The sequence below is a fragment of the Castanea sativa genome, chromosome 2 (genome assembly GCF_040712315.1).
Source record: "Castanea sativa cultivar Marrone di Chiusa Pesio chromosome 2, ASM4071231v1".
In the NCBI taxonomy this organism is placed as follows: Eukaryota; Viridiplantae; Streptophyta; class Magnoliopsida; order Fagales; family Fagaceae; genus Castanea; species Castanea sativa.
The window spans coordinates 1765348-1791234 of record NC_134014.1 but is presented as its reverse complement, the minus strand read 5'-3'; the positions used below and the strand labels follow the sequence as shown (position 1 = coordinate 1791234).

Genomic DNA, 25887 nt, shown 5'->3' with positions numbered 1-25887 from the left:
TCCACTTCTATCCATTTGGTTCACTTTGGTCTAATTTGGTCAATTTCGGACCAATTGTGCCTTAAATGTATTCTTTTTGTAGGTTGCTTTTTTAGTTTTGGGTTGATTTTTTTTCCACAAAATTTTTTGGGCCAAACTCTTTAGTTTTGGGCTAAAAATTAGGCATTAGAAATTAGAGATAGGGGCTCTAAAAATGAAATAAAAATAATAAATATTCCAACGATTATCTTAAAATTCAAGTTTCAATAATATAGGCATTATCAGCGTCACGTCATCAACCTATTTTCAATATTTTCTCCCACCTTTTTAATAATTTTTCTCCATATTAATTTCCTATTTTACAATTACACTTTGGTCCAATTTGGTCTTATTTGGTCCATTTTAGACTAAATGGGCATTAAATGTATTCTTTTTGTGGGTTGCTTTTTTAGTTTTGGGTTGATTTTTTTTCCACAAAATTTCTTGGGCCAAACTCTTTAGTTTTGGGCTAAAAATTAGGCATTAGAAATTAGAGATAGGGGCTCTAAAAATGAAATAAAAATAATAAATATTCCAAAGATTATCTTAAAATTCAAGTTTCAATAATGTAGGCATTATCAGCGTCACATCATCAATCTATTTTCAATATTTTCTCCCACATTTTTAATAATTTTTCTCCTTATTAATTTCCTTTTTTACAATTACACCTTCTCCAACATTACTTACGTTTACCTTTTTATCTCCTCACTACTATATACTTGAACCTTACAATTTCTTCACCCCTTCATCTTCCTTTTATTTTGACTCTTCTTCTCCCAATTTTCTTTTTCTATTAAAGTTTGTTATTTTCTCTTTCATTCAATCCATATTTTGCTCACACAAAAAGGTGAATACTGTCTCTCTCTCTCTCTCTCTCTCTCTCTCTCTCTCTCTCTCTATATATATATATATATATTCTTTCTTTTGGTGGATTTTTAATTTAGATTGATGAATTTTTATGTTTAACTCTACTTTAGGTTGATATGATTTGGTTATATTCTAATTTTTTATATTTTCTTTATTTGTTATATGTTATCCTATGAAATTATTAAATCATTTAATGTCATTCTATTGCATAACATGGCTTGGATAATTTGATGTATACAACTATACATTTTCTTTTGAATGTTCATCTAGTCATTTTCTTTTATATAATTTTGTTATTTGTCTCACATTCTCTTCCAAAAAATAGGTGATTATTCTCTCTCTCTCTCTCTCTCTCTCTCTCTCTCTCTCTCTCTCATTATTTCTTGCAACTCTACTTTAGATTGATGATTTTTTTTGTCCCTACTTTTGGATGATACACTTTGGTGGTGTGTTTTGAGTTATTTATCACATACACTCTCTATCCCTCTTATAGTTTTGATTTTAGTTAATTTTTAGATTTTTTAGAAGTGACACTTTGAGTTTATATCAAAACAAAATTTACATGATTTTGTATTTGAATGTGTCTATAAATTATTTGAGTAATATAAATCATAAATTTGTGATGAATTTTAGTTATCATGATAATTTTCTTAAGAGAATGAGAAATTCAAATAATTAATTTTGGAACTTAAAAATTTTAGTTGTAAAAAACATTAACCATAACACACTATACAAAAATTTGAATAATATAGACTACTTGAAAAAAAAATAGTATTTCCATTTTTTATCATGAAAAAAATAATGGAATAATATCAATCAAATGCACCTAAGTTTTTCAAAAAAAAAAAAAAAACTCAAAGTAATAGAATGATATATTTGAAGAGATGGAGAGATGACAAATAATTTTAGAAATAATATCTTTAGTACGTTTTGGAGAATAAATCATACATTATATCACGTTACAAAATAGTTTTATATTCCCACATGCAACTAGTACAAAATAATAAGGGGAAAATTACATATAAAGCCCACAATGTATACCATGTTTTAGATTAGGTCTCAAGTCTTTAATTTGATTGATTAAAGATCCAAAGTTATGAAATTGTTTCAATTTAAGGCCCATTTCAGTCTACATTATATTTTTAATGTTGTTCTGGGCAATATCAGTGAAACAATAAAAAGAGAAAACCATGGATTAAACTCTGTGTTCACCTAACCTAAGGCTTGCTTATAAATCAATATGGCTGTCATTGAACAGAGTGTGTAGAGAGAAAACTCTTTGTTGAGAGACAGAGTTTCTTTGTAAGTGAGAAAATGATTGTTAGAAAATCGAAATTGATTAAAGTAAAATAGAAAATTAATTGACAAACTGTTTAATAAGTTTGCGACTTTAATTGACAAAATTAAAAACTTTGAGACCTTATTCGAAACAAGATGTAAACTCTAGCCTTGTTGTGCAATTTCCCCAAATAATCGTATTCAAATGCTTTAATATTTCATTTGTTAACTACTTTCCCAAGTATAATTTTTTCCATTTTTCTTCAGTATGAATTTATAGACCATAGTGTTGTAGAAATTCAATACTCTTACTATTTCAACATCGAAAATGTTGCTTAAATGTTACATTTAGGACTGTGTTTCTACATAGATAGGTGCTACCGAGCCCTAAATTTGGGCTGCCATTTATAAAATTCTGTCTATTTTTAATACGATTTTGATCAGTTCAATATGTGAGTTCTTGTAATTTCAATCATTGTGGATCAAAGGTGTAATCAAGATTTAGTCGTTCACTAATTTCTCCGCATTTGCAATGACACCATGACACAAAGAAAAAAATCATAAGACAATTTTATTTGATAATAAATATTTTAATGGCAATACAGGTTGGGAAACAAGGCAAATTTTAATCAAACTCTGCTATGTAATGGTTCATCATTCCTATTACAAATATTTTTTCTAATTGTGATTTGACTAGAATTGTTTTTGAAGATATTCAACAACATTCTTGTCCAACTGGAAGGCCTTGGCAAGAATATCAGGATTGATTGGAGGATTAGATCCGAAGACTGCGTTTGCTATGGTGATCAACCCAGGATTCTGACTGCTAAGACCAGCAAAGGCAATGGCATTGGTCTGCCCTACGTTGAATTGGAAGTGAATGAGACCAATAGGGAATACAAAGACATCTCCCTTGTTTAGAACTTTGGTGAAGAGTTTGTTTGGATTGGATGTGACAAATCCAACTAAGAGAGTACCCTCTATGACAACCAAAAGCTCAGTTCCGCGAGGGTGAGTGTGAGGTGGATTCAAACCATATGGTGCAAAGTCAAGGCGAGCCAAAGATATGCCTAGAGTGTTGAGACCTGGTAATTTATCGACGTTCACAAGATTGACACTTGATCCGACTTTATTTGTAGCTGTGTTTCCAGGAATATTGAGTCCAGAGAAGAAAAAATCATTGGCTGTGACAAGTGTTGGGTCCTTGCAAAATTTCCCATTCACAAAAACTGCACAAAGAAAAGTTTGTTATTGTCACAAATTAGATAGTTCTGTAGCAATTGACAATATGTCATGTAGGGGAAAAAATGTGATAGAGATGATATAACCGGTGAGCATTCATCAATGTGTAGAACTTATAATGATTTCAAAAGAAAGTGATAATAATACTACTACTGCTAACAATAACAAGATTATGTACGTACCAGCAGAATTGGTGTTGTTAATTGCAACACAAAAGTCTTGCAAAGGACTAGGGTCATAGGCAGAAGCAAGGGAGGATGCCAAAGCCAAAAGGGCCACAGTTACAAGGTAAGAAACAACTTTCTTCATATTTGAGATTCTTGTAGAGTACTCTGCGTATTCTTGCTTTAGTGAGGGGTGGGAAGCATAGCATATGGGGATATGTCTATTTATAGATAGGAGTCAGTGAACCGGCCAATTGATTTTTAACAAACGGAGCATAAAAGACTCGGCAATTTTTCAACCTTAATCACAATTTTTTATTTAATGGGTTATCCATTCTTTAACCACTACTAGCCGTTTTTTTTTTTTTATTCAAAGATGGCAGAAATTTATTTAAGAAAAAAGAGCTTATATAATATTGAAAAGAGAAGTAAGGAGCCTAATATTTGATAAAGCAATCAAATTGGACCTCTTCAATGCCATTTTGAAGTTTTAACGTTGCTTTGGGCAACCCACAACTAATGTTTATGTTGAAAGTATCTTGGAAATTGAAATGACTGAAGCTCCCAAGTATGTTGACTCTGTCCTCATCAATGAAGTGGTCCACCATTGTAGGCTGCAGCTGGGGATATGCAATACAACTGTGTTTTGCGTAAATTCTCTAAGTCGAATGGTTTGAACTTATCATGTATTGACCTCATGGTGAGTACTAAATACTTTTAATGGTTAGTTTGGTTTAATGGTTTTCTAGAACCAACGACTACCAAATCTTCTGGTATATTCTTGCCATTTCCCCGCTCTTGTTCTCTCTTCATATTTAGTTAGTGTTGAAGATTCTTCCCTGCTTAGAGATGAAGTTAGCCCGCCCTCAAATAAATGGGGGATTCAGACATGAGTTTGGATGCCAGGTCTTGAAAACGAGGAGAATGCATGCCTTCATAAAGAGATCTGCTAACAGATCGAGCCTAGACATGAACTTTCTTTTTCCCTCATTAAGTGATAATTAACCTCAATATGGTTTGTTCTTATATGAACATAAGATTAGAAGCAATGGCTAAGGTGGAGATAAATCTCATTAAATTGGACATAAACAAAATATCACAATAGAGAAATGGCAATAATAAATCTCACACACCTTCTGTCTCCTCTGCTTCTGTAGTCTCCTCCCCCATTTCCAACTCCTCCTCTGCTGCTTCGGCCTCCTCCGCGTCAGTGGTTTCCTCTGCCACGTCAGCCACATTGTCCTCTGTCTCCATTGCCTCCTCCTCCTCCTCTTCCTCCTCCACCAAGTGCTCCTCAGCCTCTACCGTCTCCTCTGTCACGTCAGCCCCAACATTTGCTTCCTCCACTGCTTCTGCTTCTGCGTCTTCCATCTCATCCACTGGGGCAACTAACTCAGTCTCCTCAGCCACCGCAGGTTCCATTATATCCCTCTCCTCTTCCACCTTTGGCTCGACGAAATCTGTCTCCTCAGCCGCTGCTGGCTCCTCCAAACCTGTATCATCTGCCGCCGCCACTGCTTCTGTAGTCTTGCATATTTAGTTAGGTTATGAGTTACAAGATTGCCTAATCTAAAAGTATTAGAAAAATAAATATAATTGAATGCATTTATAGACAGTTTTGCAAAGGAATACAAATTCCCAAAAGAAGTAACTCCTCTTCACTTCTCAAAGTTTTGATAATTAACTCTTACACCACCGAGCGCGTTGATCAACTGGGAAGGGGTTGTCCTAGCTTAACCAAGGTCTCGTGTTCGAGCCTTGGGCATGCAGCTGCGTTAAAACTCTGTTGGGAGAGCTTTGCCGCCCTTGTGGTCCTACCCGGCTCGAATCCGGATTTAGTCGGAGCCCCTGTGGTTCCGGACACCGGGTGGTTTAACCAAAAAAAAAAAAAAAAAAGATAATTAACTCTTACTATTGGTCTTTGGTAAGTCATATCAATATGGTATGAACCATATTTTCTTCACATTCAAAAAGAAAACTTTAAAATGTCTTCTAACCTTTATTTTCTCTCTATACAAATAAAATAACAAAGAAAACACTCAAATCTAATATAAGCTAAATTATACATATCCTTAAGTTCATAATTCAATAATTCTATAAAATAAGAAAAGAGAATATATATATCTTACATATAACACATAAAACCAAGTTAAATCACATATAAAAATAGCTTTAGAACGCATTTGAATGAGATTTTTGTTAGGACGAAATACTATTTTACTACCTAAATTTTATTCCAAGTTTGTTTTTTTTGTCTTTAAACTTTAAAAAAATTATTTTTTCCTCCCTAAACTACTGAAAATTTTCCTATTTTTGTTCTTAAAATTTAAAAAACGACAGTCGTTTAACGAGCCATCTCTCTCCTTCTAATACCAGCATCCTACTCGCTAAAATCTCCACCTCTCTCTCTCTTCTCACAATATGGATCCACTCTCGGCGGTCCGCGACTACACGATTCGAAACGAGCTGGACCGGATCGTCCGGTACAACGACGAGTTCCGGTTCGGGTCGGACTACTCGTTCCCATGCTCCATCGAAACCGGGTACCGATCGAAGCAAGGCAATCTCTACACCTTGGAAACCCTACTTTTCTTCATCAACAACCACCACCTCAAGCACATCGAGTACATACAGAAGGCTCGCACGCAGGGAATCACCGCCGTCACTTTACCGGACCGGAAACCCTTGCTCGATTACCTCACCGGAAAAGTCTCCTCCTCCGATTCGGTACAATTAAACGACGTCGTTAACCTAAACCCCCAGAAATTCCCCGATTTGCCCCTGAATTCTTCGGTTATTGCGTCGGAGCCATTCCCCTCAAATTTCTCCGAGCAAAACAGCGCCCAATTGCCCGAACAGGAGGCCGTCGAATTCACGGCGGCGATGGTGACCTCGATGGAGCGGCCGTTGAAGGATCGAGAGTCGTTGTTGGAGTGCAAGCAGAGGGATTTCTACAGCGTTTTGGTGGCGTCGACGAAGCGAGAGGAGGAGCGGCAGCGAGTCGATTCGCAGCAGAGGAAAGACGGGCTCGTCGCGAAGAATCGGCTGATGGGATCGGAGGAAACTCGGTACGGCGTCGACGAGTCGATGAATTACGACAACTCGATGACGCCGAAGCCGAAGATGATGCATTTGATGATGAAAGGGAGCAAGATTGGCGAAGGGGTGCCGATAATTCTGGTGCCCAGTGCGTTCCAGACTCTGATTACGATTTACAATGTGAAGGAGTTTTTGGAAGATGGGGTTTTTATACCTACGGATGTGAAGGTGAAGCAGATGAAAGGGGCGAAGCCGGACTGCGTCACGGTGCAGAAGAAGTTCAGTAGGGATAGGGTGGTGACGGCTTATGAGGTTAGGGATAAGCCTTCCGGGCTTAAACCTGAGGATTGGGATCGGGTTGTGGCGGTTTTCGTGTTGGGGAAAGAGTGGCAGTTTAAGGATTGGCCGTTTAAGGACCATGTTGAGATATTCAATAAGAGTGAGTGTGATTGCTGTTTTTTTTTATGCTGTGTTTAGAGCTAATTTTGAATTGGGTGTGGTTGTGTTTTTTAGGCTTATAGAATGGCATTTTGTGTTTTAGGGGAAATGGGTTTGTATTTTGCTTTATTTAAAGTTATGTACTTGGGTTGAAATTGTGTATTCTTTGTGGAATTGACTTTGGGTTGTGTGTTGGATTGGTGTTTTGCAGTTTTAGGATTTTTTATGCGGTTTGAGGATGACAGTTTGGAGTCGGCGAAGACAGTGAAGCAGTGGAATGTAAAGATTATCTCAGTGAGTGTTGTTTTGCTTGATCTAGTTGGTTGTTTTGATTATCTTGAATGGGATATGAGTGTATCTGTGTTTGCCACTTTGATTTCCTTGCCATGTATTATTAGGATTTGATGTGAATGTATATTGAAAATGTGCAGATTAGCAAGAATAAGCGACACCAAGATAGAACTGCAGCGTTGGATGTGTGGGAAAAACTAGAAGATTTTGTTCGGTCACGATCACATTCTTGATGGGCACCGACTTTTTAGATAAGTTGTGTGAATATTTGTAATGTTTCTGAGATTTTTGACCCTCGTACTCAACGCAACTTTGTATTTATTTAGTTCTGGTATTGGAATAGATTGATTGCTTTTGCTAAAATTCTCGAGATTCTATTTGCTAGGCTTCATGAGAGTTTATAATTTGAACACAACCCTAGTTCCTGTGCTTATTTTTCTCATTAGCTAAGCCTAAATATCCCCGAGTTTGCTTTGGTTATACTTGTCAATGCTTTGGAATTCATTTCATGCATATACCAGAGACCAGGGATGATAAGATAAATGCACAAACTTCTCATAAACAACTAGTGTGCAGCTTGGTAGTAGCTGATTTCAGTATGCTCTTAAGTCTTAACCAACCAAGTTGAAGCAAAGCTAGGCTCAACTTAGATCTATTATTGAGTAGTTGGGAACTTCATTTAGCTATGTCGGCAGATATTTTCAGAACCTTTTATAAAAACACTATTAATTACCAAAGAGTGAGTATCAGTGAACAAGTCATTGGTTGAGGTTATGAGAATACTGGTGTGTAGCTTATTAGGGGATGGGAAAATAGGAATTATTAGAATAGACCCTTCTTGCTAAGGTGTTGTCGTCTTATCTTTACAATCCTCATTAGGACTGCTCAAAAGCTAAGCATATTTGAGTTAAGAGACTTGTAGCTAAGTGGAATTGCTTGGTCTCCTTTATGAGGACAACCAGAGTTTGAATCCCCCGTTGCCTACTTGTTGTAACAATTAAATCTATCAAAAAAAGAAACAAGAAAAATAAAAAGAAGCTAAGCATATATGAATATACCCTGCTCTTTTCGTTTCGTTATCTGGCATGGCTAAAAATATAAGATAATTCAACTCTTAATGATCTGCAATGTTATTAAGTAGGTTCAAATTAATCTGAACTGTAAAGAAAAAAATATATATGGAGCAGTCTGAAATAGAACTCAGTTCCTCATGCTAATAAATTGATTGACTAGAAAGACTGCATTCATCTTTGATCATTTAGTAGAAAAGCATAGCTGCAGCTTTCCTATAGTTGCTAAATGATTCTAGACAGATGTTTGATGTCATTGGAGGTAGGCAACAGGCATGATTGATCTGAGATGATCTTTTGACCCTTCCTACTATTACCTATTTACACTAACAACTAGCTATGAAAAAGCCTCCTGTTGTATGAATGTTTTCCTGCTGGCCCAGCAAGATGTATTTTAGAAGCAATTTTGTCACAGTATCAAGTACAACTAGCCTTCTCATTTTACTTACTAACTGGTTAAAATTTTAGTTCAAACCCATGTTTGAGAATTTTTTTTCAAGCTCATTTGCCAATTGAAAAAGGTTGAGCACAAGCCTCATTTCTGTGCATATTTTTCTCATTAGCTAAGCATAAGTCACCCTGAGTTTGATTTGGTTATGCTTTTCAATGTTGTGAAATTCATGCACATTGGGATATCAGAGATTAGGGATGAAAAGATAAATGCATAAACTTCTCATAAACAGCATGTGCGGAGCTTGGTAGTAGTTTATTTTTAGTATGCTTTTAACAGACCAAGTTGAAGCAAAGCCGGACTCAACTTATATTTGTTCTTGAATAGTTGGGAGCTTCATTTAGCTGTGTCAGTGGATATTTTCAGTACCTTTGATAGAAACACTACCAAAGTGTGAGAATCAACTAACAAGTCATTAGTTGAGATTATGAGATTATTGATGTATAACTTATTAGGGGATGGGAAAATAGGAATTTTAAGAATCAAGCTGTCATGGTTGGTGTTGTCATCTCATCTGGCATGTCTTTACAATCTTCTTTAGGATTACTCAAAAGCTAAGCATTTTTGAATATGCCATGCTCTGTTCTTTTATTATCTCGTGTGGCTTAAAGTAAAAGATAAATCAACTTTAAATTTCCTGCTACTTTATTAACCGGCTTTCAAATTCTGGATTGTAAGGGAAAAATATATAATTGAGCAGTCTGAAATAGAACTCAGTTCCTTGCACTAATCTATTGATTGACTGGGAAAACTGCATTCATATTTGATCCTTGAGTAGGGCTGTAAATGAGCCGAGTTTTGTCGAGTAGTGCATGTTCAAGCTTGGCTCGTCAGGAAAAAATCAAAAGCTCGAGCTTGGCTTGAACTTGAGACAAGCCTAAAAATAGTGTTTGAGCTTGAGCTTGAGCTCGTGAGAAAGCCAAAAAGCTTGAGCTTGACTTGACTTGACTTGACTTGACTTGGCTTGATTAATTAGTCAAGCCAAACTCAAGCTTAATATCAAGCTCAGGTCAAGTTTTTGAGCTTGAGATAAAAGTGACATTATTAAATGCTTAAATCTCTAAAACTAAGAAGAAAAAAATAATAATAATATATTCATTTTATCATGCATCTAGTCTTGCTTATGATTAGCTATTATTCAAATTAATAATTTACATAATTAAATTCATTTATTCATCATTTCTTATCTATAGCTTCAGCATTTGTTCAAAATACAATTTTTACATTCAAGTTAGATGGTGAAGGGCTAGAAAAATACTTGTTTGTAACTATTATGAATGAGAAAATACTAATATGTTTCATAATTTTACTTTAGATAATTGATAGAAAAGGATCATATGTGGTTTACTTAATTATTTATTTATTTTTTAATATAACTATAGTCTAAAGTGGTTCTTAATCAGTTTAAAGGGAAGGAAAAATTAAGGTAATATAGGTAGTGGTCTCATATTGGCCATGTCAATATTAAGATATGTGTAAAGAGTAGATTTAGCTAACACATATAAACTTATAAATGAGTCTATACTTGAATTGTTGTGTATCAAGCCTAATAGCTCACGAGCTTGTTCGTGAACACATTTTTTTGCTTGGGCTCGGCTTGTTTATTAAATGAGCCTAAAACTAAGGCTCAAGCTTGGCTTATTTATAAACAAACAAATATAAACAAGCTTTTTATCGAACCGAGCTTGAGTTGTTCGTGATCAGTTTAGTTCATTTACAGCCCTACTTGAGTAGGAACGCTTAGCTTGAGCTTTCCCATAGTTGCCAAATGGATATAAACAGATGTTTGATGTTATTGGGGGTAGGCAGGCAAGGGTGATTGATCAGAGATGATCTTTATGCCCTTACTATTACCCTTTTACGCTAACAAGCTGCTATGACAAAGCCCTTCTATTGCATGAATGTTTTGCCTCTAGTCCAGCAAGATGAATTTTTGGTTTTAAAAGCCATTTTGTCACAGTATCAAGTACAACTGGCCTTTTTTTATTTCACTTAATCACTGATTGTAAAAATTTTGGTTCAAACTGACTTAGAAACAACAGGTAAAACCAAAAAAAACCTCCAATTAGCTTTTCCTGAACCATCAAATTAGAATCTTGATCAATGATTCCAGACATGACTCTCAGACTTGCTTGGAACTTGGACCAAAAAATATCTTAGATGAGTGGAAACGTGTGTATTCTTGCTTGAACCTAGGTGCAAGTTGTATGGAATCAACTGTAATCTTTAATGGCACATTCATGGGGATTAAAAGTCTTCTTCCTGCAGATATGTCACATGATGATGAATGCAGCTACACTGTGGCTGTAGTTTTAAGTTTTGTACTCAAATTCTCATGGGCCAGGAAAAAAGAGAGGATATCAGATGCGCTATCTATATTATTACCCCATGTCTTAGGGCTGTAGTTCTATTTTAATTTGATAGCTTCTTCGGCTGGTTGTATGCATATATTAATGGTCACTGTGAGTGTTTTTTATATCTGGTACTTATCAGGGGCAGAGGCCACAGAGCCAGTAAGGGGGAACAAAAGAAATGAAAAACATTCCTTGACTTAGCAAAAAAAGAAAAGGAAAAAACACTTGTTCGCTTGCCAGTATGCCTTACCGAAGAGCCTTTAATAGTTTTGATGGAAGTTTTTCACCAATTATGATTGGCCTTTTGTGATGTAATTGGGAAATACATTTGTTTCTGGCTTGGCAAAGAAGCTTGGGATGTTTCATTTTCTACTAGTTAGTTGCAATTTAAACAAATCAAGGGAGCAGGTTCCTTGGCCAGGGCTGGTGCCATTCTTGTATCTGTTTCCGCTTTTGCAGGTTACTTGTGTTTGAGTAGCGTATCAATTATTTTACCTTTTGTGTAAGCGAAGATGAAATGTGTGTGATAATGATAACAACTTATGTTGGTAGGCAACATTGAAAAATGATAGGGATATGCATTTGCAGCATATACAGTCATTCATTTTCAGCAACAATTTTCCTTATTTAAACCTCAGTATTAGAGGTTTGTCACAGCTGCTAATCATTTTGTGTATATTGAAGGATCAAATATTATGTTGGAATACAGACTATAGTGGGAAGTAATGAAATTTGATATGCATATAAATTTTCTTTTCTGGCGGTGATGCAAACTTAAATACCAAAGATTGCTGTAGTTAATATTTTCAGTGAAGAACGTCTAGAATCCTTGCCTTTCATAGTTTCATTTTGGTTAGTTTACTATCTTATTGTTAAATTGGTTATTGTTGACGCTGGAAGTGATACTGCATGACTTCTTGGTAATAAGTTTAGGTGTCTGTTGTATTACTTAAAAGGCAGAAATCATCTTTATTAAGAAGGGAAGAGCACAAGATGTCTCCTCAATAATACAAGAACATATCAACCCCTGAAGAGGTCACAAAAAATAAATACACATGAACCCCACAACCTAAGGGAAGTCATAAAGGGAAGAATACAGTAATAATCATCAAGAACAGTTAGGAAAGTTTTTCTGTGAAAAGCAGGCCAACAAATGAGATCAATATGTTGTGAAGGCAGTAGCAACTGTTGCAGCACATATAAGGAAGAAGAGATGAGAAATTGAAAACTTGATGGAATTTCCGGCTGATGAACTGCCTTCTGTTGATGGCACAGTTTTAGATCCACTTCCTACACAAGTGAACATAAACACCAATGATGAATAAATGATGAATAAAACTTGTTTAGTGCCACTTATTTATTAAGGTATATTGAAAGGATTGAACTTTTTAGTATAAGTCAACATTTGACTGATCATGATATTTTTGCATGTAATTGAACAAATGAAGCAGTTTGAACCTGAAGGAGTTGTAGTTGATCCTGCAGGAGAGGCGGCCGGTGATGAAGCTGCTAATATTCAGGAAGTGTGTTAGCGGAGATGAAAATGATGATTTAATATTTGTCTAAAATGGTATCCAGGGAGGATTTTGCATCCATACACAAGGCTATACAAGCAGATTAAAATGTTAAGAAATAAAAATGAGAATCATAATGTGTTCTTACCATTACAGCGGCTGAGAGGTGGGGTCTGAACATTACAAGCACCAGGTAGGGCTAGAGCCCGAGTCTGGTTAATGTTGATTCCCAGTGAAGAGCCACCTCCATTAAGGACTTGACACAAGCACTGTGCTTGCGAGCGGACTACACTAGCAAGCTGTGAGCAGCAGCTTGAAGATGGGGTTGAGGAGTTTCCGGTAATGTAGTTAAGGCATGGTGACATACTGATGATCACATTTGTACAACTTGACTGAGCCGTAGCTCCTGCCCAGAGCATAGTCACCAAAACTAGGACCAGAGCCATCTCCATTTTTCCATGAGCCATTGGATGTTGTCAAATATGTGCTTAAAATGCCTGTGGATTGCTCTGATCTTGTACCACTTAAGTTTTGGATTAGTTTGGTGGAGCAAGGGGAGAGATTTATGGCTTTTTGTAGGGAAATCAAGAAAGAAAGACAAAACAAATGATGGGTTTGTGTGGTTCAACAACTTCTCCTACTTTCTAACGGGCTTCTAATGCGTGGTACTTGACATTTGGCGTGCTTAGAAGTTCATATGTTCTGACCTGGAGACTTGGAATTTTCTTCAGTAGTTATGCCTAGGAAGAAAATATTAATTTTTGAAGTTCGTTTATGTTGGTGACTGACTCCAATTATAATTGAGAAGTCTAAAATACAAATTTCCTTAACCAATCAATTGATTGACCAGGAAGACCGCATTCATCTATGATCCTTGAGTAGAATATGTTTGTCACGGAATCTAGTACAAATGGCCTTGTCATTCATTTAATAACCAATTCTTGACATTTTGGTTCAAACTGACAATTTTTTATTACGGTATCAGACTTCAGAGTGAATTTTTATTTTAATCCCTTACAAAATTTCAGCTGATTTAGGTTGCTTTTAATCCCTTACAAACTTTATTTTTTTTATTTCTTTTAGGTTGCGTTTGAATACCGCTTATTTTGCTGAAAACTGAAAACATTATAGCAAAATAATTTTTAAATGTGTGAATAGTGTCGTGAAACTCATTTTTAATAAAAAAAGTTATTGAAAAAAGAGGTTTGTAGGTCCAATAAACAGTGCACGGGATTCATTGATAGACACATTCTTGTGAAATATTTGCTGGTCAAAGAGGTAGTGGGTTCCGTGCACAGTGCACAGGACCCACTAACAGTACTGTCTCACGTGAAATGCGAGTCAATAAAAAAAAGGCAAACGCAACATGGAGAAATGCAATCCAAACGTATAATTATTATGATTTAGATTTGTGCACGGAATCCACTAACAATATTATGTCTCACATGAAACGTGGGTGTCAAAAAAAAAATGCAAACGCGGCATGGAGAAACACAATCCAAACACATAATTATTGTGATTTAGATATTGGGGTGATGAATTTTGATTGGTGTTTGATATTTTGCATTATGGGATTTGATGGAGGTTTGTATGGCTCTGCTCAATGTTAAAAATAATGCCTCTGTAACATGGGCTAGGTGTTGACAAAATTTTGGGCCTAAAGTAGAAGTATTGAAAGGCCTAGTAAAAGGCCATAAAAAGAGACTAAGAAATGAAACGGGCCCAAGATTCACCGTGGCAAACTCAGAAAACCAAATCCAAAACCAAAGCCTTGCATGTGGGCCGTGCTAAGAGATTTTTAGATCTTAGAAGAAATACGTAAAAATATCTGTAATATTATTTAAACACCAAAAATTTGTTTAAACAGCGCTAACTAGTGAATCCTATATTTATCAGACAACCCGTGACTCTCTATGCACAGAAATAAAGAGTATTGAGAAAAATCGTGTACTGGAGATTCGGGCATGGCTTAAGAGAGATTTCAGAGTAGACCTTTTTCTTTTTCCTTCCTACCGACTTCATTAAAAGACACACCAATAGCATTCTTCTAAACTCTCTGCTAACTCAGTTCTTCTGACAAACCAATACAATTTCTCTAACTCTCTACTACATTCCAAAATCCAAACAGTAAGATTTACAAATAATATTAGGAAATATTCAACAAACACGATCTATCAAAGTATACACGGAACACACGGCTCCACCTCCCATTCTGCACCGCCATAGATCTTGATAGACTTTTAAAATAATTCTCTAGCATATGTGTAGTCCCACATGAAAATATTTCTCTAATATATGGGTAGTCTCACGTTAAATAATAATAAAAAAAATTAATAATTTATATAATATAATTGAATATATGCTCATTGAGTTTAGGTCTTTTGAGTAATGGGTCAACCTAAAAGGTTTAAGCTTTTTTCGAGTTTTATACAGAAATTTATGCCCAAATTACATCTGGTGTAACTCTTATTAAGTATTAAATGATTATTTTGTTTCTCTTCCTTATTTATGATAAATTAATTCTATCCTTTTCTTTTTCCCCCTCTTTCTTATCCAATATAAAACAAAATTCTCTTCTTCTTTTGCTCACCAATTTTCTCTCTCTTGCTTACCCAATAAAAAACAAAATTTTCTTTTCTTACCCAATATAAAAGAAAATTCTCTTCTTCTTTCTCTCACCAATTTTCTCTCTCTTGCTCACCCAATAAAAAACAAAATTCTTTGCTTCTTTCTCTCACCGTGATCTGCATAAAGGAAGAAAAGATAAAAACAAAATGATTTTATTATGAATTTAAAAAATTACGGAATTAAGGAGCTTGACCAAAGCTTTGCAAGAAAATAAATCTCCTGAGCTTTTTTAAGCTTTAATTTTGAGATATTTTTTTTCCCGTTTAGGAGACTTGGCAGGTTAATTGGTTTTGAAGTAGAAATGTATGATTTTTGAGTTATGTTTTGTACGAGGCTTTGTTTTGCCTCTATAGCTGACACCTCTAGCAACACATGCACGGTCTTGGTGAGCTAGATACACTAATTTATATAATCATTTTACATCCATAAAGTTTTCTATCATTTTGTTTGAGTGTGTGTATTTGTGTGTGTATATATATATATATATATATATATTATTTATTTAAATATAATTTTGATATATAGATCCTTTATTTACGTAGTTTGGAAGATGAAGAAGAGGGTCCCACATGCTTGAAGCTCTCAGCTGAGAAACTGGATTGTGGGAGCTGAGTTGGTTGAGGTTGAGGTTGTGGTTGTGGGTGGAGAGATTTTTCCATAGCGGCTTTAGCAGAAGCCGCGTTTTCTTCTTTCATGTGGTAGTCTCTGTAGCACTTGGAGCAAAGGTTCATGGTCGCCGCATTGCCAAAGAACCCACAGTTGTTGGCGCAGAGCATTAGCTCTGATGGCTGGTACCTTGTACCCTCGTTCTGCTCAGAACCCATCTTTCCCTTTCTCTCTCGGATCTCTGTCTCTCTCTCTGTTGAAATAGAAAAACTAGAATTTCTTAGAACGCTAGCTTTGTAGTGTGTGTGAATTTCAATGACTATTTTCGATTCTTTATATAGTATTAGTTTCATTAAGGTTTAAGTTAAAGTTGTACACACACGGCTGGGATTATTAAAAAAAGAAAAGAAAAAAGAAAGACCCTGTTGTTTCTAGGGAGATCTCATGAAAAGCATCGTCAGGAACTTTGATGTGCTTTAAAATAACAAGGGAAAAAAACTTTAATATATTGAAGGAACTTTGATATAGTGTCAGAGCCTCAGAGGCTTGTCTCAGCTGCTAATCATTTTAATATATTGAAAAGAACTTTGATATGTCCGTAAATATTGTTTAGCCCGTGACACAATGCACACTTAAATACCAAAGATTTCTGTGGTTGATTTTTTCAATGAAGAACTTCTGGAATCATTGCCTTTCGTTTGGTCAGCTTTATTATCTTATAACTTAATTGGTTTTTGTTTATACTTTATATGTTGGGTGTTGTATTATGTAATTTACATATAACCCAGAAATCGTCTTTATTAAGAGCATCCACAGCAGTGGAGCTAAAATATTAGCTTTTTAGCTCTACTAAAAATTACTTTATCTATTTTACCTATACATATCTACACACATGCTGCAACAGTGGATCTATTTTAGCTTTCAACACAATAAAATAATATAAACATCACAATAAAATAATATATCTTCTACAATAAAATAATATATCTCACAACTCAAAAAACATTCACAGCACCAATTACAATAAAATAATATTTTTTTTGTTTAGCTCTCATGAACAGTGCACATCTATAAATAGATGTGCACTGTTCATTAGAGCTAAAAAAATAGATTTAGCTCCACTACTGGAGTATGCTTTTTGGTGTTTGAAGAGTTAAAAAATACCAATATACCAATATACCACCACTGCTGTGAGTGCTAAGAAGGGAAGAGAGCAAGATGTCTCCTCAGTAATACAAAACCATATCAACCCCTGAAAGAGGCCACAAAAAATAAATATACATGAACCCCACAACCTAAGGGAACTCTTATAATAAATGATGAATACAATAATAGTCATCATTAATCAAGAATAGGTAAGAATGTGGTGCTGCAAAAGGCAGGCTGACAAATGAGAAGATCAGTACGTTGTGAAGGTTGAAGCAACTGTTGCAACACATATAAGGAAGAAGAGATGAGAAATCGACAACTTGATGGAACTTCCAGCTGATGTACTACCTTCTGTTGATGGCACGGTTTTAGATCCACTTCCTACACAAGTGAAAATCAACACCAATGATCAAATTAAGAAAATAAATAAATCCAATGATGTTTCATTGATAAGTATAAATTTAATAGAACTTGTTCAATGTCACTTATTTCTTAAGGTTCTTTGTAAGGATTGAACTTTTTGAACCTAGAATTTGGTTTGTATAAGTCAAAATTTGACTGATCATGGTAATTTAGCACAATTGAACAAATGACGAAGCAGTTTGTACCTGAATCCGAAGATGTTGGTGATCCTGCAGGAGAGTTGGATGGTGAAGCAGCTGCCGATATTCAAAAGTTAAGTTAGCATAGATGAAAATGATGTTTGTTTATGAGAATTTTAAATCCATCCACAAGCTAAACAAGCAGTTTTGATGGGTAAATTACTAATTTTAACAGTTAAAATATGGGCTCGTACCATTACAGCTACTGAGAGGTGGGGTCTGAACATTACAAGCACCAGGCAAGGCTAGAGCCTGAGTTTGGTTGATGTTGATGCCCAATGAGGAGCTACCTCCATTAAGGACTTGGCACATGCATTGTGGTTGTGAGCGGACTACACTAGCAAGCTGTGAGCAGCAGCCTGAAGATGGGGTTGAGGTGTTGCCAGTAATGTAGTTAAGGCATGGTGACATACTGATGATCACATTTGTACAACTCGACTGAGCCGACGCTCCTGCCCAGAGCATAGTCACCAAGACTAGAACCAGACCCATCTCTATTTTTGTATAAGCCATTGGAATTGGATGCTCTCAAATTCAAATATAAGCTGGAAATGCCTGTGGATTTCTGTGATCTTGTAGCACTTAACTGACTTAAGTTGTGATTAGTTTGGTGGAGAAGGGGAAAGATGTATTGGCTTTTGTAGGGAAATCAATCAAGATAGAGACAAATGAATGATGGGTTATGTGGCTCAACAACTTCTCCTACTCTCTAACAAGTTTCTAACTCGTGGTACTTGGCATTTGGCATGCTTAAAAGTTTGTGTTTAGACCTGGAGACTTGGAATCTTCTTCCGTAGTTAAGCTTAGGAAGAAAATATTAATTTTTGAAGTTCGGTTATGTAGGTGACTGACTGACTTTCAATAAATATATATATATATATATATATATATATATATATATATATTTTTTTTTTTTTTTTTTTTTTTTTTTTTTTTTTTTTTGATGTGGACTTTTAATATTTTTGGCAAGGGGCTAATAAGAACTTTCAAGGATTTCAAAGCTGAAGAGTTTAAGAGGTAATCTCAATTTGATAGTTCATAATTATAAACAACCTAAATTACCAAACATTAAAAATTTACTTAAGAATTGAATTTTTGCATTTGAAAGCGAGGAAAGTGGCACCGAATTTCAACTTATCAAAACAAAATGTATAAACATAAACTTCAAGAAATTTTTTCAAGAAAAACTACGAGTTGAGACCTTGGCAATAGGTTTGCTTTGATAACTGAAAATAGCTTCATTAGCATTGAGATGTGATGAAAATTAAAAAAGTAGTATTTTTTGCGAGGTCCTGCATATATCCTTCCTAGGCTAGTTTTGCGAACAACAAATCTATATTATGAGTAAATGCTGCATTTGAAATATAGATTATAACTTCAAAGTGTTTAAAACTTCAATGGATCATGCCATATCTTGACCAATATCCTTTTTTAGCCCTACACCTTCAATAAATCTCATTTTAACAATTATTTTCTTATTTTATTCCGTTGTATATTTCAATTGACACAAACTTGCTAAGCCAACTACATATTTATCCCTTTTGAGAATCCTTTGTTGCAATCATATCCAATAGATTATGGTTGATGAGGATCTAATTAATAAAGTTCCAACAATTCAAGCTAAGCTTTTCAAAGTTTCTTTCAAACTCTATAGCTTCAAAGAGCTCCAATACAATTACCTGTAGTATGAAATATATGATGTATTTTATGAACATAATGAAAATGAAAAAAGAAAAAAAAAGAAAAGAATAAATGATAGAGTTAAATAACCTTGGAGAAGAAAATAGAACATGCAGCTTTCATTGTAGACATCCTCAAAGTATCCACACAATCTAGCCTAGTACAATACACTCTAGTGATTATAGCTTCCGTTGCTAACCCATTTCCTATCGGATTCGGATGCTGATACACTTTGAAACTTAAAAATCAATAAACCCATTATAGAATAAAACCATCCAACTAAAAATATATACACAATTTAACCAAAAATATATATATACAAAAAAAAAAAGAAGCTAAGAATACAAAAAAAAATATAACCTTGATGACAAAGAGAGCATAGTCCGAACTTGAAGTTTGAGGGAGCGGAGCAAAAATATTTATAATTAATTTCTTTTTCTGATTGATTTTATTCCCTATGATCTAATCGGAAGTTTTAGATATACCTGAAGGTAAGCAAAAACTGCAGCAATTTTTTTAGATAGACACAAAATCTTAATTATTCTTATCAACTTTTCCTCTACTAATCTCTAAATAAATACAAATATTTAATTTTTCTTATCAAATTTCCTCTATTTATTTCCTCAAAAAAAAAAAATCCTCTACTTATCTTTGGAAAAACATAAATGTTTAATGTTTATATTAACATATTTTCCTTCATTTTATGAATAATTGTAACACGGTAGGAAAGTTTAATTATTAAGAGTTTGAGTTTTAGACAAAGAGTTTAATTAGAATTTCCCATCAAAAAAAGAGTTTGATTAGAATTGATTTTACTTTTTTGATGGCAGGACACTTGGACATATACTTAAGAGAATTTTTTTGGATAGATCCTAGAAAACAATATATATATATATATATATATATATATATATATATATATATATATATATATATATATTAGATAAAAAGACTAGTTGTACGTTAAATGATGGCAGGACATTTGGACATGTATTGATCAGTACTCACTTCCTAAAAGATTTTTTTATGTAATTTTTTTAAGATAAAAAGAGTAGTTTCATGTTAAAAGAAAGAAAATTCATTCAAAATAACGCTCTATTAACGATTAAAGATAATTTGCTTGAAAATAAACTTTATTAGCTATACGTTGTTGTGAGGTTGAGCAGGCTGAGTAAATAAGTTGGGCCGTGAGCTACGCCCAAGGACACCTAGGTAGTTGAGGATGGTCGTAAGGTTTATTAAGTTTTGGGATCAATGAGCCGAGGACAAGAAAGTATAACAACAAATTGGTGGTAGTTCCCGAGGCGTCGAGCTTCCTCGGGAAAGCATTGTGGAAGGTTGGAACCCGGCCATCTCGGGAATGCTTTACAAAAGGTAATCATTCCTTTTATAGATAAGCTTCAAGTAAGATAATCAACAACAAAAGAAGAAATATATGGGAAGAAGGCTGCTCCACCACATTAAATGCTCTGCACCTAACCAGTTGGCCTTATTTATGGGAAAATGACACCTGAATAGAGATATCTTAGTTCGTAGTTACTCACAAAGCTTCTAGGAGGTTTCTGATGGGACAAGCATCTAGGAAATCACCTACATGATCAACAAGTGAAAGACTGGGATTGAAGATGGAGAGACTATATAAGGGAAAGGCCCCCGTGAAAAATGGGGTATGTAATCTAAAAAAGAGAAAAAGAGAGCAAGAACATTTTGTACTTAAATAAATTTGAGTGAATATAAGAACACCTCATCCTTGGATCCGATCGAGGAGTGTTATTTCTATAAAAGCGTGTTTGCTTATCTTCTTGGCACAAATCCAATCCATTAAGGCCCATACTTGATTTGCAGAATTATTTTCTTGTAAAATTCATTCTCTTATAAATATATAATTTTGGGCTTGTTGGGCCATCATTCATTGTTGGTGGGCTGAGAGTCTAAATCTAGTCCTTACAGTTGTTTTCTTTTTATGTGTAGTAATTAAAAAATAAGGATTAGATCGATTTTTTATACTTTTAAAATAAAAATTAGATGAAGAATTTGGATCGTAATCATTTTTATTAACTTCAAAATTATAGGAAAAGAAGATAAAGAAAAAAAATTATATCTTTTTTTTTATAAATATAAAACAATTGCAATTTTTACGTGTGGTAATATAATTTTAAAGACAATATATGGATTAGATGGACTTTTTTTTTATTTTTTATGTAGGATTAGATGAAGAGTTTGGATTGTAATCAAATTAATATTTTTATCAACTTAGAAATTATAGTAGAAGAACAATTTTTTTTTTTTTATAAAAATAAACTTGTGTCTTGCACGGTTTAAAAAGAAAACTTATATTATTTCTTTTTATGATTTAATGAAAATATTTTGATAAATACAATACTATTTATGTTTCTCTCTCTCTCTCTCTCTCTCTCTCTCTCTCTCTCTCTCTCTCTCTCTCTCTCTCTCTCTCTCTCTTAATGCATTGCATTTGATTATTAGACATATTCTCAATGTCAACAATGATATATGCACTTTTAATTTGAGCAAATAACAAATTCGAAAGTACAATTTTTTCAATAATGTAAATGAGGGTTCAACATGGAATGTAATTGAGGTTACATTATTTTGAACTTTTGAGCAAATAGAAATATGAAAGTACTTTTTTTTGATAATGTAAATGAGGATCCAACATGGAATGTAATTTCATAATTTTGTTTTCATCTAGTTCAATGTTATTTTAGCATTTTTCTACACATGAATGGAAATATCCATGAAAAAAAGTTAGCATATTAACACATTTGTCAAGAAAAAAAAAAAAAATGAACGCAACACCCAAAATGTGTACAATAAACTAAGGCAACCTATCCCAAATAAAACTTTAAACTGAATTAGCATTTATACAATAGCTTAGAAGTAAATAAATTTTTCCAAACTCAAATCATTCTAAAATGAAAGCAAACATAATTTCAAGATGGTAAAGAAGTCATTAAAAAGAAAAAGACTACTGACATAATATCAAGATATAGTAAACAATGACGTATGTACTTAATGTTGATATTTAATGACAGTGGAAAGTGGGGAGGTGCGGTAGATTATTTCAATATGAACCTAAGTTACCTATATTAAAAATGATGGACTACCTCTCCTGAATAGTAGTATGGCAACAATTCCCTCAACAAAATATAACACCCAAAAAAACATGCAAAAAGTAGAGTATAATAATATATTGATTTGGGCTGTGGCTAATTATATCAGGGTCGTCGGATTATATGATTCAACAATCATGGATGCTACACAAGTGAAAAAAAAAAAATTTATGAAAAAATTGCGCTCGGGAAAGCCTGAAGTTATGATAATTGGTGATAGCAACCTATGGACTTATGATCTCTACTATATTCCAAAATCAAAATAGTAAGATTTACAATAATATTAGGAAATATTAAACAAACATAAAATATCAAAGTATACACGGAACACACAGCTCCACCTCCCATTCTGCACCGCCACAGATCTTGATAGACTTTTTAAATAATTCTCTAGTATATGTGTTGTGTAGTCCCACATTGAAAATAATTCTTTAGTATATGTGTAGTCCCACATTGAATAATAATAAGAGAAATTAGTAGTTTATATAACATAATTAAATACATGTTCATTGAGCTTGGGTCTTTTGGGTAATGGGTCAACCCAAAAGGCTTAAGCCTTTTTGAGTCTTATCCAAGACCGTTCCACCCAACCAACGGCAGTGTCATTGCCCGGGCCTTAGAATTTCTTTGTAGTGTGTGTGAATTTTAATGACTATCTTCGATTCTTTATATAGTATTAGTTTTAATCACACGGGTGGGATTACTAAAAAAGGAAAAAAAAAAAGTTGATTCTCAATCAAAAAAAAGAAAGATCCAGTTGTCCTAAGGAGACTCGGCCGACCTCATGAAAAGCATTGTCAGGAACTCTGATATACTTTAAAATAACAACAGAAAAAAACTTTAATATATTGAATGAGCTTTGATACGTGTGTGTTTGGCTCCAACTTAAGATGCTAGTTTATTTTATAATTTATTTTTACTATTATTTATAGGTCTTACTATATTATTTTAACTAACTTTTATGTTTATCAATGGTACTTTTAACAAAAACTTTTCAACGGATTTCAAATAAACCCACAGTGTAATGGCCTCATAAGTTTGTCTCAGCTGCTAGTCATTTTAATATATTGAAAAGAACTTTGATACAAATGTAGTAGAAAATAAAAACTTTGATACGTCCGTAAATTTTGTTTAGCCAGTGACACAATGCACACTTAAATACCAAAGATTTCGATGGTTGATTTTTTCAATGAAGAACTTCTGGAATCATTGCCTATCGTATTGGTCAGTTTTAATATCTTATAACTTAATTGGTTTTTGTTTATACTTTATATGTTGGGTGTTGTATTATACAATTTACATATAACCCAGAAATCGTCTTTATTAAGAAGGGAAGAGAGCAAGATGTCTCCTCAGTAATACAAAACCATATCAACCCCTGAAAGAGGCCACAAAAAATAAATATACATGAACCCCACAACCTAAGGGAACTCTAAAATAAATGAAGAATACAATAATAGTCATCTTTAATCGAGTACGAATGTGGTGCTGCAAAAGGCAGGCTGACAAATGAGAAGATCAGTACGTTGTGAAGGTTGAAGCAACTGTTGCAGCACATATAAGGAAGAAGAGATGAGAAATCGACAACTTGATGGAACTTCCAGCTGATGTACTACCTTCTGTTGATGGCACGGTTTTAGATCCACTTCCTACACAAGTGAACATCAACACCAATGAACAAAGAAAATAAATAAATCCAATGATGTTTCATTGATGGGTACAAATTTAATAGAACTTGTTCAATGTCACTTATTTCTTAAGGTTTTTTGTAAGGATTGAACTTTTTGAACCTAGAATTTGGTTTGTATAAGTCAAAATTTGACTGATCATGATAATCTTGCACAATTGAACAAATGATTAAGCAGTTTGTACCTGAATCCGAAGATGTTGGTGATGCTGCAGGAGAGTTGGATGGTGAAGCAGCTGCTGATATTCAAAAATTAAGTTAGCGTAGATGATGAAAATGATGCTCGTTTATGAGAATTTTAAATCCATCCACAAGCTAGACAAGCAGTTTTGATGGGTAAATTACTAAATTTAACAGTTAAAATATGGGCTCTTACCATTACAGCTACTGAGAGGTGGGGTCTGAACATTACAAGCACCAGGCAAGGCTAGAGCCTGAGTTTGGTTGATGTTGATGCCCAATGAGGAGCTACCTCCATTAAGGACTTGGCACAAGCATTGTGGTTGTGAGCGGACTACACTAGCAAGCTGTGAGCAGCAGCCTGAAGATGGGGTTGAGGTGTTGCCAGTAATGTAGTTAAGGCATGGTGACAAACTGATGATCACATTTGTACAACTCGACTGAGCCGAAGCTCCTGCCCAGAGCATAGTCACCAAGACTAGAACCAGACCCATCTCCATTTTTGTATAAGCCATTGGAATTGGATGCTCTCGAATTCAAATATAAGATGGAAATGCCTGTGGATTTCTGTGATCTTGTAGCACTTAAATGACTTAAGTTTTGATTAGTTTGGTGGAGAAGAGGAGAGATGTATTGGCTTTTGTAGGGAAATCAATCAAGATAGAGACAAATGAATGATGGGCTATGTGGCTCAACAACTTCTCCTACTCTCTAACAGGTTTCTAACGCGTGGTACTTGGCATTTGGCATGCTTAAAAGTTTGTGTTTAGACCTGGAGACTTGGAATCTTCTTCCGTAGTATAGCTTTAGGAAGAAAATATTAATTTTTGAACTTCGGTTATGTTGGTGACTGACTGACTTTTAATATACTTGGCAAAGGGGCTAATAAGAACTTTCAAGGATTTCAAAGCTGGAGTCTTTAGACACCTGTTTTGAGAAGAAACTAGAAAGCATAACGTGTTTCTTACTCCACCTTCACTAGAATTGGCTTTATACCTCTAATCTTTGAGAAGCTGTACTTATAGGGTAGATAGAAAGCAGAAATTTCCTATAGAAAAATAAAAAGGGATGCATGATGTAACATAGGTATTGAGTATTGGAGGAGGTTGATACTTCCTGATAATGACATACCTTAATGTTCCTTTGCTTCGAGCATGAGAAAATTGACTTGGCTAATGGTTCCTATTTATGATTGAGTGACATCTGTCTAGGGAGCATGTCAGCAACTCTATCAAATGTATTCTTCCTCATAGAATTTTGTGCTTTATTCGGTTTGCAAAAATGTTATAATAGCTTCATGGGGACCCTGACCATTATGTGGTATCATGTTCCTTCCAGATTCTAGTATGGGGCTAGCTTTGTTGTGAAAGTTGTGGGCATCTTTACCTTAAAACAACCCCTTTGATGCAAATTAGTTTTGAAAAAATTTACCTTCAAAGGGAGGAAAATGCCATTTACATTAACCATTGATAAAACCATGTACTTGTACTTTTTAGTC

At 34.4% G+C, this 25887-nt stretch overlaps 5 protein-coding genes across 7 annotated transcripts; 1 reads left to right on the top strand and 4 right to left on the bottom strand.

The window, feature by feature from the left end:
• Positions 1 to 2764: 2764 nt before the first annotated feature.
• Positions 2765 to 3748, bottom strand: LOC142625629 (germin-like protein subfamily 1 member 7). Its single transcript, XM_075799293.1, has 2 exons — positions 3588 to 3748; positions 2765 to 3392 (listed from the first exon to the last, which is right to left on the bottom strand). Exons 1-2 carry the CDS (start codon positions 3712 to 3714, stop codon positions 2857 to 2859), a joined length of 663 nt encoding a protein of 220 aa, XP_075655408.1. The 5' UTR covers positions 3715 to 3748; the 3' UTR covers positions 2765 to 2856.
• Positions 3749 to 5955: 2207 nt separating this feature from the next.
• Positions 5956 to 7779, top strand: LOC142625628 (protein CDC73 homolog). Its single transcript, XM_075799292.1, has 3 exons — positions 5956 to 7047; positions 7258 to 7340; positions 7478 to 7779. The coding sequence occupies exons 1-3, from the start codon at positions 5991 to 5993 to the stop codon at positions 7568 to 7570; spliced, it is 1233 nt and encodes a 410-aa protein (XP_075655407.1). The 5' UTR covers positions 5956 to 5990; the 3' UTR covers positions 7571 to 7779.
• A 4376-nt stretch (positions 7780 to 12155) lies between these two features.
• On the bottom strand, positions 12156 to 13435 carry LOC142624000 (non-specific lipid transfer protein GPI-anchored 5-like). 2 transcript variants are annotated; one of them, XM_075797492.1, is made up of 3 exons: positions 12875 to 13435; positions 12671 to 12718; positions 12156 to 12502 (listed from the first exon to the last, which is right to left on the bottom strand). In XM_075797492.1, the coding sequence occupies exons 1-3, from the start codon at positions 13191 to 13193 to the stop codon at positions 12372 to 12374; spliced, it is 498 nt and encodes a 165-aa protein (XP_075653607.1). In that variant the 5' UTR covers positions 13194 to 13435; the 3' UTR covers positions 12156 to 12371. The 2 variants fall into 2 exon arrangements, with proteins under 2 accessions (XP_075653607.1, XP_075653606.1); XM_075797491.1 differs by having other exon boundaries at positions 12671 to 12721; positions 12875 to 13325.
• A 3723-nt stretch (positions 13436 to 17158) lies between these two features.
• On the bottom strand, positions 17159 to 18371 carry LOC142625982 (non-specific lipid transfer protein GPI-anchored 5-like). Its single transcript, XM_075799738.1, has 3 exons — positions 17906 to 18371; positions 17718 to 17768; positions 17159 to 17490 (listed from the first exon to the last, which is right to left on the bottom strand). The coding sequence occupies exons 1-3, from the start codon at positions 18222 to 18224 to the stop codon at positions 17360 to 17362; spliced, it is 501 nt and encodes a 166-aa protein (XP_075655853.1). The 5' UTR covers positions 18225 to 18371; the 3' UTR covers positions 17159 to 17359.
• A 5454-nt stretch (positions 18372 to 23825) lies between these two features.
• LOC142623919 (non-specific lipid transfer protein GPI-anchored 5-like) lies at positions 23826 to 25239 on the bottom strand. Of its 2 annotated transcripts, none has more exons than XM_075797403.1 (3): positions 24586 to 25239; positions 24395 to 24448; positions 23826 to 24171 (listed from the first exon to the last, which is right to left on the bottom strand). In XM_075797403.1, the coding sequence occupies exons 1-3, from the start codon at positions 24902 to 24904 to the stop codon at positions 24041 to 24043; spliced, it is 504 nt and encodes a 167-aa protein (XP_075653518.1). In that variant the 5' UTR covers positions 24905 to 25239; the 3' UTR covers positions 23826 to 24040. The 2 variants fall into 2 exon arrangements, with proteins under 2 accessions (XP_075653518.1, XP_075653519.1); XM_075797404.1 differs by having other exon boundaries at positions 24395 to 24445.
• Between the last annotated feature and the right edge of the window lie 648 nt (positions 25240 to 25887).